This window comes from Scomber japonicus, chromosome 4, assembly GCF_027409825.1.
Source record: "Scomber japonicus isolate fScoJap1 chromosome 4, fScoJap1.pri, whole genome shotgun sequence".
In the NCBI taxonomy this organism is placed as follows: Eukaryota; Metazoa; Chordata; class Actinopteri; order Scombriformes; family Scombridae; genus Scomber; species Scomber japonicus.
The window spans coordinates 20,350,621-20,366,646 of record NC_070581.1 but is presented as its reverse complement, the minus strand read 5'-3'; the positions used below and the strand labels follow the sequence as shown (position 1 = coordinate 20,366,646).

The window sequence follows — 16,026 nt, the reverse complement described above, 5'->3', positions numbered from 1 at the left end:
ATAAAGACTTAATTTTCTAATTCACAGGACAACATGATTATCTTATCACTGTGAAACTCCTGTGTCTATTTGAAGTTTATGTCCTGTGAAAACATTCGCTGTTGAAATTATCTGTGTTGTTTAGTACTTGAACTGTACACACTTTGGTGTTAATATTTTACCTCCTGTAAAACAGATGAATTTTAAAAAATAAAAATAAAAAACATTTCACAAAGATAAATACCCCACTCTTGGAAATCTGCAGTTATTTAAGGTCCACACATGAAGTCTGAATAAGTAAGCCAACACCATGAGCATCTGTTAAAGAATCCGCTAACATGACCTGGCATCTTTTATTAGGCCTCTCACCCTTTAACAATGGGTTAAGTGATAAATTGACATTTACAGCACAGCCTGCCAAGTAACACTGGGTACAGCGCATACTGAGAAACTGACCGTGAAGTAATAACGAGCGAGTGGGCAAGAGCAGAGATTTTCTATTAACACAAGGGGAGAGGAGTTAAAGGGGTTGTGGGTTATGAGAGGACTGGTTTCTTGAACAAAACTGCCCCGTTTTAACAGTCACACACACCCCTGCCCCCTCCACCACCACTACACCCCTCTGCAAAGTTATCAGGCTGCAGCCACAGAGGTGTTTGAGCACCAGCTAGTGGCTGTGGAGTTTCACTGCCAAGACACCCCACACCAAACACATTAATCATGACCAGGGGAGTGTAAAATTCAATCGGCTCCTTCCATCCATTTCATGTGAAGCAGACTGAAGGCCGGCCTTGTAGTGCCTGAGAAAGGAAGGATGAAAAAAAGGGGGAAAAAAGAAAGAGGAGCTCCCTACACTTCATCAGAACCCCTACTTCATAACAAATGGAGTGTCTCTCTGGCGGAGGAGTGCCATCAGAAATGCGCGTTCTCTCTATCCATTTAATTCCGGCAGTGGAGGAAGGGTCAGGGAGGGAGCAGTGGGTGCGTGTTCTGCTCTCCGCTCGCCGCTTCCCCAGTCACACAGTAAACTACCTTTTAGGAATTGTTTCTCAATAAGAAATGATCAGTCCATTTATCTGCACCAGGCGGGCCTGTCTCCTCACCCAGACCTCCAATATTTTTCGTTTGACCTGATCAGGGCTATAAACTAGACCGAGACACTTTCAATTTGTCACCCGAGGAGGCCTCTGCGAGTCCCATGCTACTGATTGCATCCTCCCTCCCACATGTAAAAATTCCACTTCCATGCTTGAAATCTTTTTCTTTTTTTCAATGCACACTGCTACTTGGAAAAAGCCTCTAATTCATGGTATAACACATATTCTGGGAAACAACTACTACTCACAATTACTCATCATGATTTCTGTTGATGAATACAGTCAGGTAATATGTGGATGTGTAAAGAAAAAAAAGATTATTCATAAGTAAGCATATGTTCATGTGTTATTAAATATAATAGCTCCTGTGCATAAAACTTGCATATCATAAGGTCACTGTGCTCGTTTACAAGCCAAGAAAGATGTGCTCAACCATCAGTGAGTCCAAGCAGTGACTCCTTAATGTCAATGTATTAAACATCAAATCTCATGTCATGATCACACTAACTCAGAAGTAGGTGATATGGATAAAAAAGGTGTATGTATTGTGATATGCATAATAAGAAGCTTAATTTTCTGGAAAAGCAATTGAGAACAGTCTGTATAAAACAACAAGTCCTATATTGCCATTGCTCACTGGTTTGCAACACTGCCCACAATGGCTTAATATGAACAAATATATAAAGTCACATAAACGGAACTCTGGCTGACAAATTTATATCATCTCACTGTAAACTACTACCCAGTCTGACACTAACATCTAAAATGTTCACCATTCATGTGCTACAAGAAATAGAGATCTAGGATAACATGTTAGCCTGTTAACAAACAGGACCATCCAGACACTGGGAGCAAGTACTTAACACTAGTTGTTCATTGAGGGGAGAAATATTAACTATATTGTTTTCTTTCAAAACATGTACAAACTTTGAACAGGGGGTAATTACAATTCACACATGACTTGCTTTCCCATCAAACCCTTTAAAACTGTTAAACATTCTTTGAATTAGATGGAACATGTCAATGATTTTTTGACAAACTGAAATATGGTGAGGAACACTCAACCAAGAACACGCAACGTGTTCATACTGCTGCTTTGTCCGAGTCACATGCACGCAATTAATCACTGATACCTCCGGCTGTCACCTCATATTTATGTGGTTACACAACACTAATGGGCAACTGAGTGGAACTGAAAAACACATGGAGAAATTTAACCTGTCGTCTCTTACATGTTTTTGTCCTCCTTTACCAAGTTGGGTAGAGAAACGCCTCCTTTCCATCAGATGAGAGACAAATGCACCATGGCTTCAGTCACTTCACTTCACAGGATCCCTAAAAGGCAAAACATATAACATAAAATACATAAAATCTCCATTGTGAGACATAGCAATGAAGCAAATCATTATAGTGCTGATTGTTTTTTTCAATTAATTGATTTGTTGTTTGGTTTATAAAATATCCAAAAATGGTGAAAATGTGATTCACTGTGTGCAAAAACCCAAGGTGACTTCTTGAAATGTCTTTTGTTTCAACCAGCAGTCCACCAAAGATGAGAAGACCAAGAAGGCAGAAAATAGTCACCTTTAAAAAACAGCTCTCTCTAGACAGTTTTTTATAAAATAGCTGGCAATGAATTTTCTATTTGAGTAATCATTAATGTACTAAAATCTTTGCAACTAAAATCATGTTATAGGTGAACAACATAGCTCATGTCTTCTTTCTCTGGTGATTGTCTTATTGTAAGAGAAAACCCAGAACATATCAAATAAATGTCACACAGAATGTGGCCCAGCTTCATAAATAAAGACAATTTTTAAAAAAATCAAAGACAGTAAAGTAACTGTACTACAAAGGTAATGTATTAAGTCATTTTTTACTTGCTGGCTCCAATTTATCCAGTTCAGTGACTCTAGACAATGTGCCTCTTTGATCCAGAAAATTCAGAAGAATGGGTACTACAGTCTTGTAGGTCACTCTGTAAGGTTGATGAGTTTAAGATACATTTTTCTGTCTAAAAACACAAATTGGATTTATTTCAGACAGCATGAATCAATGTGACAGGAGCACTGTCATTCACAGAGGCAGAAGCTTGTTTTTCTGGTTAAAATAGGAAATGTGGCTGCTGACAAATGAGGCAACCTGGTAACACTAAACTCATCATATATAAGTAAGTGGAATACTCAGTCATGATTGACAAATGTATGAGCTACACTTAATTGACACAGTTAATGTCTAATTGTTGTGTTTAAAAAGGGTAACAACTAATAACTATGTGGACAGGAGAGGATTAAAGATACCATGTTGTGGTCATTCTTAAGACTGGGTTTAACTTGACTTAATTTACCAGATGAATTACGAATTCTGCTCCACTGTGATGAAAAAGCACCACTTTTGTTTCTTTTTCACTTTCTTGTCTCCTCTTTTCCTGGCGAACACTGCATCTCCACTCTAACAACACACTGCTAGGGAATCGTCCATACATTTAACGTAACATACCACATTTGTTAGTCATCAGTGTTTTCTGCTCGTTTCACAGGGCAGTTTTTCTGAATGCTAGTAGCCATCTTTGGGGAAGCAGGTAACTCTGGCCTTTAGATGAGTAACTGTAAATTGGGCTCCTGAAATGCCCACTTATGCCAACCAACCCCTTAAAGGACAGGACAAAACAATGTAAAGGGCAGATTATTTGCCAATCTTAAAATGGGAAGTACACACTTGGCAGAAATGGGAAGTCTCAAAGCCAGCTGGAATAACAAAAAGCCCTTACTATAGTGAGATAAACAGCTGGGTATACTCTGCTGTGTTTCTAACTGATGGCATGACCTCAAGATGTTAAAAAAGTATCTATTCTGTACACAAAAATAATTGGCTAACACAGTGAAATCAACACATAACTGGCGGACACCACTTTTGGCTTCAAAGTTTACCTGAAGAGAGCCATCAACTATTAAATCAACTCTTTTGAGGTCAAATGACTATAAGAGAGGTCAAACTTGATAAGACATTTTCATCACACCTTACCGTCATTACACCTCCTGTTTTCTGGGGAAAGCTTTACTTCATTTTATATGGAAAGGGCAGCAGCCCTCTTCCTGTTTTAAACACTTTCCTCCTATATAAATAACAGACAACATTTTGGACACAAACTATTTCCCATGAAATCTGACACTGTGCTAATAAAGTATTAAAGCAGGTAAGTTATTCTGGAGAGTAATTGTGTCTTAATTCCTACATCAATCACAACATATTAGACAAAATATCAATGATTTCAAGGCTTTAGATACAGATCAATTATATCCAATTTACAGTTTAATTTCTCCAAGTCATACTGCACTCCTAGAATTATAACAGGTATCAGTATAAATCATTATCAAGTTCCCAGATTGTTATCCCCTTATTTCCTAACCTTACAACATCCTTTTAGGTACTTACATATAATGTATCTGTGGGTAATAGTAGTATACAAAACATTGTAAAGTAAATTGGGGATAATTAAACTGACACTATGTTAACTTAACTTCCATGCTTCAGGGCAGTGAAAAGTCAGCAAGTAAAATAGAGATGACTAGCTAGCATCAGCATTAACATCACCAGTTCGGCTATCATGAATCTTCAAATTGTGGCTAGGTATCAGTCTAGCTGGTGTTTACCAAGTGTAAGTGACTTAGCTAGCTGGCTAACTTTGGTGTTACTTAAGTACATTTACAAACTCACATAAATGTCTGCATAAAGATGATGAACGTAGCCATCATTATGTCAACCACTGGTTTGTAGACTCACATTTTGAAGCCTGGAGTTTAGCATTTAGACCGTGGGCATCTTGAATTGTTAGAGCCAAAAGTGAGGATGATCTTGGTTAGCAGTTAGCACATTACAGTCAATGGTTAACTTTGATATTGCTAATGCTAACGCACATTTTTCGTTAGACCATAATTTACAAAATGAACATAATACTGTAATAAAGAACAGTTGAAGCTAGCAATTTAGGCCATAAACTCATTATTAAGTTGTTTACGGAGGTAATAAATCAAGTGAAAAGCGCTGTCATTTTCTCTTAGACTTTGATACAATGGTTATTTTGGTTTTGTAACCAGTGGAGTCGCCCCCTGATGGCTATTAGAGAGAATGCAGGTTTAGGCACTTACTGGCTTCTCTTTTCTTCACCTGTTTGTTACCATTACTGAACTCCTGTAACACTGTGTTCAGATGAACATTTTCAGCGTTTGGGAGCTACAGTCACTTAAGAAACAGTAGACGCTATGGAATCACATCACTACAAAGTCACACTCTGGAAACTTGGCTCGTAATCCAGTGTTGCTTAATAATTATATGCTCAGTGCTTCCAGGGATGGCCAAAGGCTGTATTGCAGCAGTTTGTACCACATATGTATAACAAGAAAAACTTTTTATACCTTCTTATAATACATCCATGGTCTGTATTCCAAGATGCCTCAAAGAATCACTGAGAGCTTCACTTGCCCTCCAGTGGGTATGGCTGGAATAACTTGCCATGGTGCCCCTGGATGAACTGCTGCGGCTTGGCCCCATTATTGACCCCTGAGTACTGTCATTTCATAGTTGCTAGTATGCTACTTGCATATAGTTATTCATATTTAATAGTAGTCTGTATTGTCCTCAGATGGTTAAGAAGGCTGTTCCACAAGTGTGGTGCAGCAGAGCAGAAGGCTCCATACCCAATGGTTAGGAAGGGGGGCCCACACAAAACTGAATATGTTTGTAATGGGGTGATAGACTTTCATTGCCATCCCAGGTTAGGATATGTGGATGCACATGGCTCTTCATGTATTACATCTTCTTGGCTGGTTTGCACTATGTGGTACATGATGACAGCAAAGAACAGTGTTAAAGAATTTTTTTGTTACCCACAAAAAGCACACTGAGCTTGACAGGAACATCTCATCAGCACAAACAAATTTGGATATCGTATAACATCCAGTGGCTAAAATTATGGTTATCCTCACATTTATGAAAAATATTCTTAAATTTTGGCTGAACTACTCTTGCAGTTTTAAGTTTATCATTGGCATATAAAGAAATCACTGCAGTTAAGCTCATATGCTTATATTACCAGCTACACCGTTATCATAAGGGGAACTAATCCATACAAACTAAATGACTTAATTCTTGGTGGTTTTCTAAATCGTTGGGGGTAAGCGAGGTTTGTGGTACAACAGTGACACCCCCTGGCAAAGTCTTAAACTCCATAAAAAGTACAGTGAATAAAACTTACAGGCAGTACATGACAATAAGGCTTTTATTTGAGGATGTGAGGGGGAAATGGCAGGTGACCGTTTTTATCTCAGAGGTGAGCAATTACACAGGTCTACAGATTACTGTTTTTGCTGTATACATATTCAGAGTTTCATCACAATTGATAATAAACAAGTCATATCACAAAAGTTTTTGCTTGCAATAAGACTAGGAGGTAATCTTAAGTGTATAGATCTATATCAGAGTACCTTTTAACATGCAAGGGTACTTGACTTCTATATCTAATTTGTGTTGGTTTACCTAGCTACTGTATGATGTGCTGTTCTGTGGTTTAATTAAGTTTCACTGAATCTAGTACAGTAGTAACCTCAAGAACTGTACGGAAAAAAAACATGCAGGCATGAGTAAAATTTGGTGACAGTGATCATACTGGTTTGAAAGCCAGTCCCAGAGTAAAATGACAAGCCTTTAATATACTGCTCACTGAAACTTTCAGGGCCAAACACCTCTGAAGGAAACAAAACGTGAAATACAAAGCAGAAATGTAGAATGCATGTCGTCAATATGGAATGGAAATCACAAATACTGTAACTGGCCACTTTACTGAACACCTGGTGGATGATGTTGATGGTAAAAGGGAACAAAACAATAAGGCTGTGCTTCAACATTGAGACAAACCTTCAGAGGAAAGGCAATTATGATGACCAGACGGTTGAAAATAGATAAATGCTACTGTTTCTTTGAGGCTTTGGACATATGTCTGAATGCACTTTGTCATTATTGGAACACATGGCACTTTTTTTGTTTTGAATTCACAGCTTTTCATTTATAATGCTTGGGTGTATTCGCACATTCCATCTGAAAGTGAAATGTGATACAGGCTGATGAAGTAAATTGGCACAGAGTGGTGAAAAGGCCACTATGTCTGATCTAGACTGTAGTTAAGTGGCAATACAGAGTGGAAAACAATGACCTGAAAGCAAATCAGTTTTTTCACAGTATCATTATTTAGATGCAAGTTGACTTAAAAAAAAAGTAAAGAAATGTATTTCCATTCTGAATTCCTGAAAATACATACAACAGCATTCTGTGTGAAGGTACAGAAAGAAATCAAAAACAAACTGGAGGTAAAGTTTAACTGAATAGAAACGGCAAAAAAAGGCACCCAAGTTATGGGGGAAGTAATTAACCAAAACACCTAAATCATAAGTCTCTCAAAGGGAAACATCCTCACATATGGTACAACTGTCTTCCATTATTCATCATGCAAAAGTGAAAAAAAATACAGTAATTAAAAAAATAATGAAGCCTAGAACCAGGTATGGACGGACCTGTAGCACAGGAGTCACTCCCTGGACCTGAGCCTGCTCTCACTATGTACAAGTATGGATGAACTACATGACCATGCTTGAATGGACTCGAGTCAGGCACAGCCTGCGCTCATTCACATTCATCACCATTCACTCTCACAGATCAAATATAAACTATATCTCTGTCAAAAAGCGAGACAGACACTTTCATTTATTAACATCAACACTAAAAATATACCTCTAAAACCCATTCTAGTATGGCCACATAGTATGAAGGGGTTGTACATGTGGACATGGAGATGAAATATATATTACATCTTTATATACAATGAAATGGAGAGGGGCACAGTGACTAATTGAAAGGGGGTTTCTCCTGTTAATTTAATGAGTCTTATAGTGGTGAAAAGCTGGCAAGATTTAGAGGACTCTGGATCTCTTACTGGCAAGTGAACCATGCTGAAAGAGAAAAGAGAAAGGACATAAAGTGATCCTGTCGGCAGACTTTTAAAGCAACCAAATAAATGGTGATGTTAGAAGTTCAGAGAAGTTCAGAGAACATTATCAACAAAACATAGATATACAAAAAGTCCCTCTCCACTCAAAAATGTGTTTTCCTTCCTCACTTCACTTTGACGCTAGAAGGCTGTTTTCAAATTTATCTGCTGAGGGAGGAAAAGTTTCTCTGTGCTCACCTTAAATCTGATTCCAGAAACTTAAAGACAATTGTCATGTTTAAACTTGAAGCCTCTAGGGCACAAACACTGAGAATGGACTTTTCAGTGAAGTAGGAGGCATCTTTTGTCCAGCAGTAAAACTTTAATGTAGATATTATGGATTTTTCAAAGAAGGAAAATAAGTTGCTGTAATTTTAAGATGTTTTAACATTAACTTTTTAATGGGAAAATCATATCAGATACAAATTATAATTCAAAGAGAATTATATGCCTGAAAATGTGTCTGGAAGAGATCATAAACTAAACAATATGACAGGAGCTTTTCAGAACATTCACAACAGTTACAGCCAGAGAATAACAAGCTGGAGAGTAGAGATTTCTTTCTTTGGCTTACCTGCGCCTGCTTGTAAAAGTGAGGGGCCAACTCAACCAGCCAGGATGACTCAACAGCAGTCACATCACGCATGTAGTATTTTGATGTCTGCACCACTTCATTGAAAACAACCCTGTAAGATAAGTATGAAATAAAAGTATCTTGTAAACATGTTCTAACAGGAGGGAACTAAATGTTTGTGAATTATCTGCATATCATACATGTACAAGAATAAAGGAGGTATAGAACAAAACCATGTTTGTACTGACCATTTTGGTGGTTTCTCTCCAAACAGCACAGAGTTGGGGTGGATGTGAAGCTCACGGTCGTCTCTTAAAGTCCTGGTGGGGTGAAAAATATTAGACAGTGTTATATGTGATATGAAAGTGTATGAAGACAGAAATAAGAAGAGTGATAAACAACCAAGAGCTCTCTCTCTCACCGGTAGGAACCAGAATGGTGAATGCGGGCTGCATTAGCAAAAAACCCAGACACAATGCACTTCAGGATCACATCAGGGTCGCCTGTGCAAAAGAAAATAGCAATGAATATGTACTTTAGTTACATTTAAGACAGTAGCCCCTTTCACATAGACCATTAAAAGGCAGGGATACAGTGCTGTTAATCCACCTCGCTGTTCTGTATAAAAGGTGTGGACACGAAGTCTGGGAGCAGAGTTGCTCCATCAATAAGCCAACTGCTGAAGTAGTTATAGAACCAGATCGACTGTGTGTTTAAAAGGGACGGCCAGCATGGCGGGACAGGGAGCTGATGCTGACACACACAGGCTTTATGGCAGTTTCGTGTGGGTGATGCAAAAGGTGTGAAGTCAAGTGTGATATGACAAAAAGGTTTTTCCACGTGTTTCGGAGTTTCTAAAACAAAAAGACAACCCCACATATGATATAAAACACTAAATTAATTAGTTACACATACCTTCACTGGAAGTCCGCGGCACCTTAAACTTGTTCATGAGACGTCGGAGTTGCTCTCGTACAGTCACGGCTCTCAGCAGACCTTTGTAATTGAGAAAATGTTCTTGACACCACTGAGAGCTCTTCTGGTGCTGCAGATTAGAATGAAAAAACATTTCAGTCTTGATAAGGAGCAGATTTCTCTGACCTGCCCGACTTTCGTTGAGTTCACAAGCCCCCGCGGTGATGTGTTCACTGTCGCAGATGGCGCTATATACATATATACACACAGTCACACACTGTACCTTAATGAATGCCTCATACACATTCAGCATTGTGAGGTGGTCTCCCTCGGCAACTGCAAATTTCCTGTGCTCACGGGCCTGCAGGGTGAGATAGCAAAAGTGGGATAATTGTTATGCTGACAAAGCATTTCTAGCAAATATACAACATGCTCTTTTTGAAAGCCAGTTTTCACTTACGGCAGCTTTCTTCTGATTGGGTGGCACGACAAATATATTCTGAATCTGCATCATTGCTGCTATGGTAACAATCTCCTTGGAGCAGCCAAAGTTTCCGGACTCTAGGAGCATCTTGGCAAACATGGGACTGAGAGGGAACTCTGCCATCCGCACACCCATGGGATCCGTCAAACGGCCATAATGGTCTAGACCTGCCAACAGACACACAGCTGGTTGAGATACTCTGTCACTGTAGTTCGTAGATGCTTGCGGATACAGAATTTTGAACTCTTGAAGGACAGTTTTCCTGTTTACTTTGCCGCCCTGCTGACCGCCTTATTTCTTACCTCCCAGAGCATAAAGCAGTTCCAGAGCCTGAACCATGGTCTGAGCTGGAGGAGGCTGTAAAATTATAAAACATGAAAACTCAGTCTCAGTCCAATAATTACAATATTAACTCTAAAATATAGAACAGTGAAAGAATTTGGTGTATCAAGTCTTGTCATTACACCTTTAAAAGCACAACTAGAAAAAAAACTGCATTCATTTTATGGTTTCTATGCATTTTTACCCTGGAGGCTAGGGGACATTCTTGCTAATTAAAATGTAAAAGTACAATTTCTTTCACAGTGGGTGAACACACCACAGCCAGTGGATGCAAAGTGAGCTACGTACTGAAAGGAAGCTGAACCGCAGCACGTTGTCAATGCCTAATGCTTTAAGCTGCAGGATGACAGGGGCCAAATTGGTGCGCTGCATCTCTGGCACAGTGGAGGCGGGCAGTTTCTCAAAGTCCTCCTCTGATGAAAAGGAACAGAGGAGATAAGAAACACACAGAGAGAAAGACAAAGAGGAACAGAAAAAAACAGGCAAAGAGTGCAGAGGGAGGAGGATAATCCACTACAACACTTTGCCATAAATGTTTACAATGCACAATTCCTTGCAGAGACAATAAGTCTACAACACTTGTTCTTCTATTTCTCACATACCTGTGTAGAGTCTAAAGCATTTCCCAGGCCGGTTTCGCCCGGCCCTCCCGGCTCTCTGGCTGGCTGAAGCCTTCGAGATGGGAGTTACCACCAGTGATTCAATGGCAGTGCGAGGATTATAGGCTCGCAGCTTCACAAATGCACAGTCGATGACAAATACAACTCCATTTATGGTGATGGATGTCTCAGCTATGTTAGTGGCCACCACCACCTGGAAGAAACATTAGACAGGAATGAGTCATATTCTTTGTAAATAGGCTTTTTTTCATCATAGACATTTTGACTTGTCATAGTGAGCCAACATTTACAATGCCAGGACCGGGAACAGCTAAATGTAATTCAGTCATCATTCATTTTGATGTTTAGACCTGTGCTTTTCCTACTCTGACGAAATGTCTGCTGTGAAAAGGGGCTTTTAAACTGCTTTACAAGCCACTGTCACCACCTGCACACTGTTCTTGTTTTGTGCGCATAAGAATAAAGCCTTCACTTCCTTTGTTCCCACTAAATCTTTGACTCGCCTCCAATAGAGGTAATAAATAGAAGCCATGATTTTGCTTTATTCTGCAAGCTATAAATTAGCATCTTTATCATTTGGTACAAAATCACTGTACACAAAAAGACAGAGATAAGAACTCTTTCATGGTTTGATCCAGCAGTTAACATAGATCAACTGGCACACATGCTATACATTTGTGAAATTGTTGGTGTGTCTGGCCAACACAACAAAATGTACTGCTGATTTCATACCAAGTCAAACCAGGTCTACAATCACAGATAAATACTTTATATCAATATCAATGATTTACGGAGATGAAAACCTCAATCTTAGGCAACTTCTTAATACAATTTAAGTACAGCTGACTGAGTTACCAAACTGTTGCTTTCACCATTATCTATTACTCACGTAATCAAATGCCTGTTACATAAACACATACATAAACCAGAGTATACATGTGCCAACGTTATCTACCATGAGGCGGATGCACTGGCTTTTTGATACTGATCCTATTAATGCTAGTATTGATACTCAAAACAAGACTATGATTAGTATCCCCTCCCCACATTTAAATTCCATTCATATTTTCCACAGGGATTGAGGAATACATACTAAATAATGGAAATGCAAACACTTCACTGACTATAAAATCACATACACAAACACAAAGGCAGCACATTTACCTTGCGAACAGAGGAGGGCGTTCGCTCAAACACCTTCATCTGGTCGGCGTACGGTAGACCAGAATACATTGGCAGAATTCTCAGGTGTTTCTTCATGCCGTATCTGGACAAAGACCTGGCCTGTTCCTGCAGAAGGGACACCACCTTCTCTACCTCTTCCTAAAGGGGTCATTCACAGGTAACAAGAAGATGATTAAAACAAAGAAACTTCACTACGATATAATAATGAAATGAACACTTGGCATGCTGTTGCAATTACGTAATAGCCAAACCAACAAATAGAGGTTGAGTAATGTTAAGAATATGGCCACTGACCTGCCCGGTAAGAAAAGCCAGGACATCTCCATCATCCTCTGTCTCATGTATCTTCAACACTGTCTCCACTGTGGCCTTCACATAGTCTGGGACAGGACTGAGAACAAACTTCAGAGTTAAAAACAAATATACAAATAATACACCATTTCCTCAAACTGGATTATGTCAGTTGACTACCTGACAGTGTAGAAGACGTCCACTGGAAAGGTGCGTCCCTCCACTGTCAGAATCCCACACGTGTCCTTGTTGGGATCCGTAGACTCATTCAGGTTGAAGAATTCATGGAATTTCTTCAGATAGTGATATTACAATTAGATCACACAGCTTCTAGCAAAATGAATTCAGTCATCATGAAAAGTAACATCTACCAGTAAATAAAGTTTTCAGTGGAAGTTTATATTATCTTTTTATCAGCTGCTATTTCCCAAATGTTTTGCAGCAGTACAGCATAATATACCCTTGCTGCCCTCAATCTGACATCTTAAAAAAGTACAGTATGCAGCGAACTACTGCAGTACGACTAAATAATTTGCATGCGTAGATAAAAGACTTTTTAAACAGAAAGTAGATGTCCGATATGGCATTTCAGCTGACTTGCTTAACGCTGAGCGCAGCCGTGGCCTGATTGTGTCTTTCTTTCATCACTGTATTGCAGATGTCAGTACAATGTGATCTGACCTGACATCAACTTTTTCCTCTATCCTTCTTTGTTTCCCCTTGTTTTTCACTACTCAAGCATATCTGTACATCTTAATGATGCAGTCACCTTGGCATCCAGAGTGGCAGAGGCCACGATCAGCCGCAGGTCTCGCCGTTTCTTCTGAATCTATGGAGGAGACAGAATGCGTAACAGCGGGGACTTGGAGGGAGAGTCAGTGTAGGAATGGAAAGGAAGTCACAGCTTTCTACAATGATTACAGATTTAAGTTAAATCTGAAGTTTTTCTAGTCAATTTTCAATTCAGTTTTATTTATATGGTGCAGAATCACAACAGAAGTTATCTCAAGGCACTTTTCACATAAAGCAGGTCTAGACTGTACTCTTTCTTTTAACATTCAACCATGAGCAAGCACTTCGCAACAACAGCAAGGAAAAATTCCCCTTTAATGGAAAGAAACCTCAAGCAGAACCGGGCTCTAGGTGGGTAGCCATCTGCCTTGACCGGTTGGTTGAAGAGAAAGGAAGGAGGAGAAGGAGAGGGAGACAGTCTGTCCCAAAACCACAGTCAGGTGTTTTTCTTCCGTAATCATTCCTCCTGACCATTAAGAGATCCCTTCATAATGCACTTTCAATTTAAGTGATGGGGAATGAAATCCACAGTCGTCCTTCAATGCAAAAATGTATGTTAAAGTTTTGAATTTGAAGATAATATGATGTTTTAGCCCTCCAAATCAATCAAATCTACTTAACATCGTTCAAAGTTACACTGTTTTTAGTGCCAAATTCCCTCTTTTTTATGATTCCTCCACTGTAACTAAACAGGAAACAGATAAAATGAAGTACTTTTAAATTTTTTGCTCAAAACAAACACTGTGGATTTTGTCCCACATCACTTATATTGTAAACACATTTGGAGGGGATCTTCTAATGGTCAGTATGAACAGGAGGAATGATTACAGCATGCAAAACCTCTTTCAATGTTCACTTGAGCCCCTGACTGTTGTTTTAAAACAGACTTGAAAAGTTGTGAATCTGTCCTTTAGTTTGTTCCAGCGAAAGATTGAGCTAGCATTACCTTCTTTAGTAGACCGATGGCTATGTCTGTAAACAGGGTCCTCTCATGTGCTTCATCTAGCATCAACACACTGAGAACGACACACAATATTAGAGTTACAAAGAGTGAAACCGATCAGCAACAGAAGACAGTTTTTTGCACTTTAGTGTGATATGGTCCATCATGTACCTGTATTTTTTCAAAAGAGGATCCGCCATCATCTCTCGCACCAACATGCCATCTGTAAGAAACTGATGCACACAGGCACAGATGAGTACTGAAAGGAGTCAAGCACAGGAAAGCTTGTCATGAAGAGTGCACACATGTGGTGGGAGAATACCTTGATCCTCGTGGCATGGGGATCAGTACAATCATCAAACCTGATGGTGTAGCCCACTTCATGTCCCAGCAGGGCCCCCCGCTCCTCTGCAACACGGTTGGCTACCTATCATCGGGGCAAAAAGGGGAAAATTATAGCGTTTGAGGCAGATGACATTGGCGCAGAGAAATAATGGGACATCAGCAGAGCTCTTACGGAGATAGCAGCCACGCGTCGAGGCTGTGTCACTCCGATCACCTTCCCCTCTGCTGCCCAGCCAGCTTCCAGCAGGTACTGAGAACGCAGAGATGAAAAGAGTAGGTGGACATGAATAAGAGAGGAGCACAAAGGAGGTTGAGACATTGATGTTGCAAGAACAGCAGCGTCTGCATAAATTAAGCCCTGGCTGATGTGGTCCAAACTCTGCTGAAAGAGGTTAATAATAAGCATCAATACAAGGTCGTGTGATGGGAGTTAAGCCACATGAAGGGTATCGGCCCACTGCGGCAACGCTGTGTGCCTTTTTTGCTGTCGGTTTTGGTGCATGTTTGACTTTGAGTGTGGTTTTTTTTTTTGGGGGGGGGGGGGGGGTTAGGTTGCCCCTTTTTAAGTGTACGTTGAATTAGAAAATAGTTCCTATTCATTTTAAAAATGATGCCACTAACCTGAGGTATCTGTGTTGTCTTCCCGCATCCGGTTTCACCAACTATGATGACAGTCTGGTAGCTTTCCAACAAGTACAAGATGTTGTTTCTGTGCTGCAAAGGGGGGGATACATGACAAAACAGTTCAGAAACACACAACAAACATCAGACTTCATTACCAAAAGCACCCCAGTCAGTCATGTTTCACCCATGCAGTCATGTTTAGGAGGAGGTGGGGAGAAAACCTGGAAAACGGGGAGTTTCTGTCGCTGCTTCTCGATGGAGAGGGCGGTGTGCGGGTTGAAGATGATCGGGGAGCCGGTGGTCTCTGTGTTGAGCTCCCGCTCCTCCGAGATCCCTGGTGCCTCAGACCCTGGAGGAGAAGAAGGAGGAGGAGGAGGAGAAGGAGGACATATGATGAAGGTGAAGAGAGGATTGTTGTATTGAAGTATGCGCAGGTTGAGGATGTAAAAGGATTAGTTAAGGATCTATAGGCGAAGAAAGCATTTCACTGGCGCCGTTTAATTAATTAATTTCTTTCTTTCTTTTGCACTTTATGCCTCGCAGCCTGAATGTTTAAACGCTGGCAGGTTATATTTTGATTCCGCAGAGCTGAGCCGAGCCGAGCTGAGCTGAGCTGAACATGCTGCAGATAATCCCGTAGTTGCTGCGTTCAACGGCTGCAGCTGAACTGTCTCACTTCCATCAGCAGCTACACATTCATCTGTATAAAACTGCTAAATGTTAACACTCAACATCTTATTTCCCGCTATCACTTACCCGGCTTCCAAAATTTCATCGTGGAGAGGGGAGCCGCCAT

The 16,026-nt window shown here is 40.1% G+C and overlaps 1 protein-coding gene across 1 annotated transcript; it reads right to left on the bottom strand.

Annotated features, from left to right (window-relative positions):
- Nucleotides 1-6,358: 6,358 nt before the first annotated feature.
- On the bottom strand, nucleotides 6,359-16,026 carry dhx35 (DEAH-box helicase 35). The gene is made up of 21 exons (XM_053317029.1): nucleotides 15,987-16,026; nucleotides 15,452-15,579; nucleotides 15,228-15,320; nucleotides 14,779-14,856; nucleotides 14,584-14,688; nucleotides 14,433-14,494; nucleotides 14,265-14,334; nucleotides 13,296-13,355; nucleotides 12,707-12,819; nucleotides 12,530-12,626; nucleotides 12,215-12,373; nucleotides 11,033-11,243; nucleotides 10,719-10,843; nucleotides 10,391-10,445; nucleotides 10,065-10,255; nucleotides 9,888-9,965; nucleotides 9,605-9,734; nucleotides 9,111-9,192; nucleotides 8,938-9,009; nucleotides 8,690-8,801; nucleotides 6,359-8,077 (listed from the first exon to the last, which is right to left on the bottom strand). The coding sequence occupies exons 1-21, from the start codon at nucleotides 16,024-16,026 to the stop codon at nucleotides 8,039-8,041; spliced, it is 2,100 nt and encodes a 699-aa protein (XP_053173004.1). The 3' UTR covers nucleotides 6,359-8,038.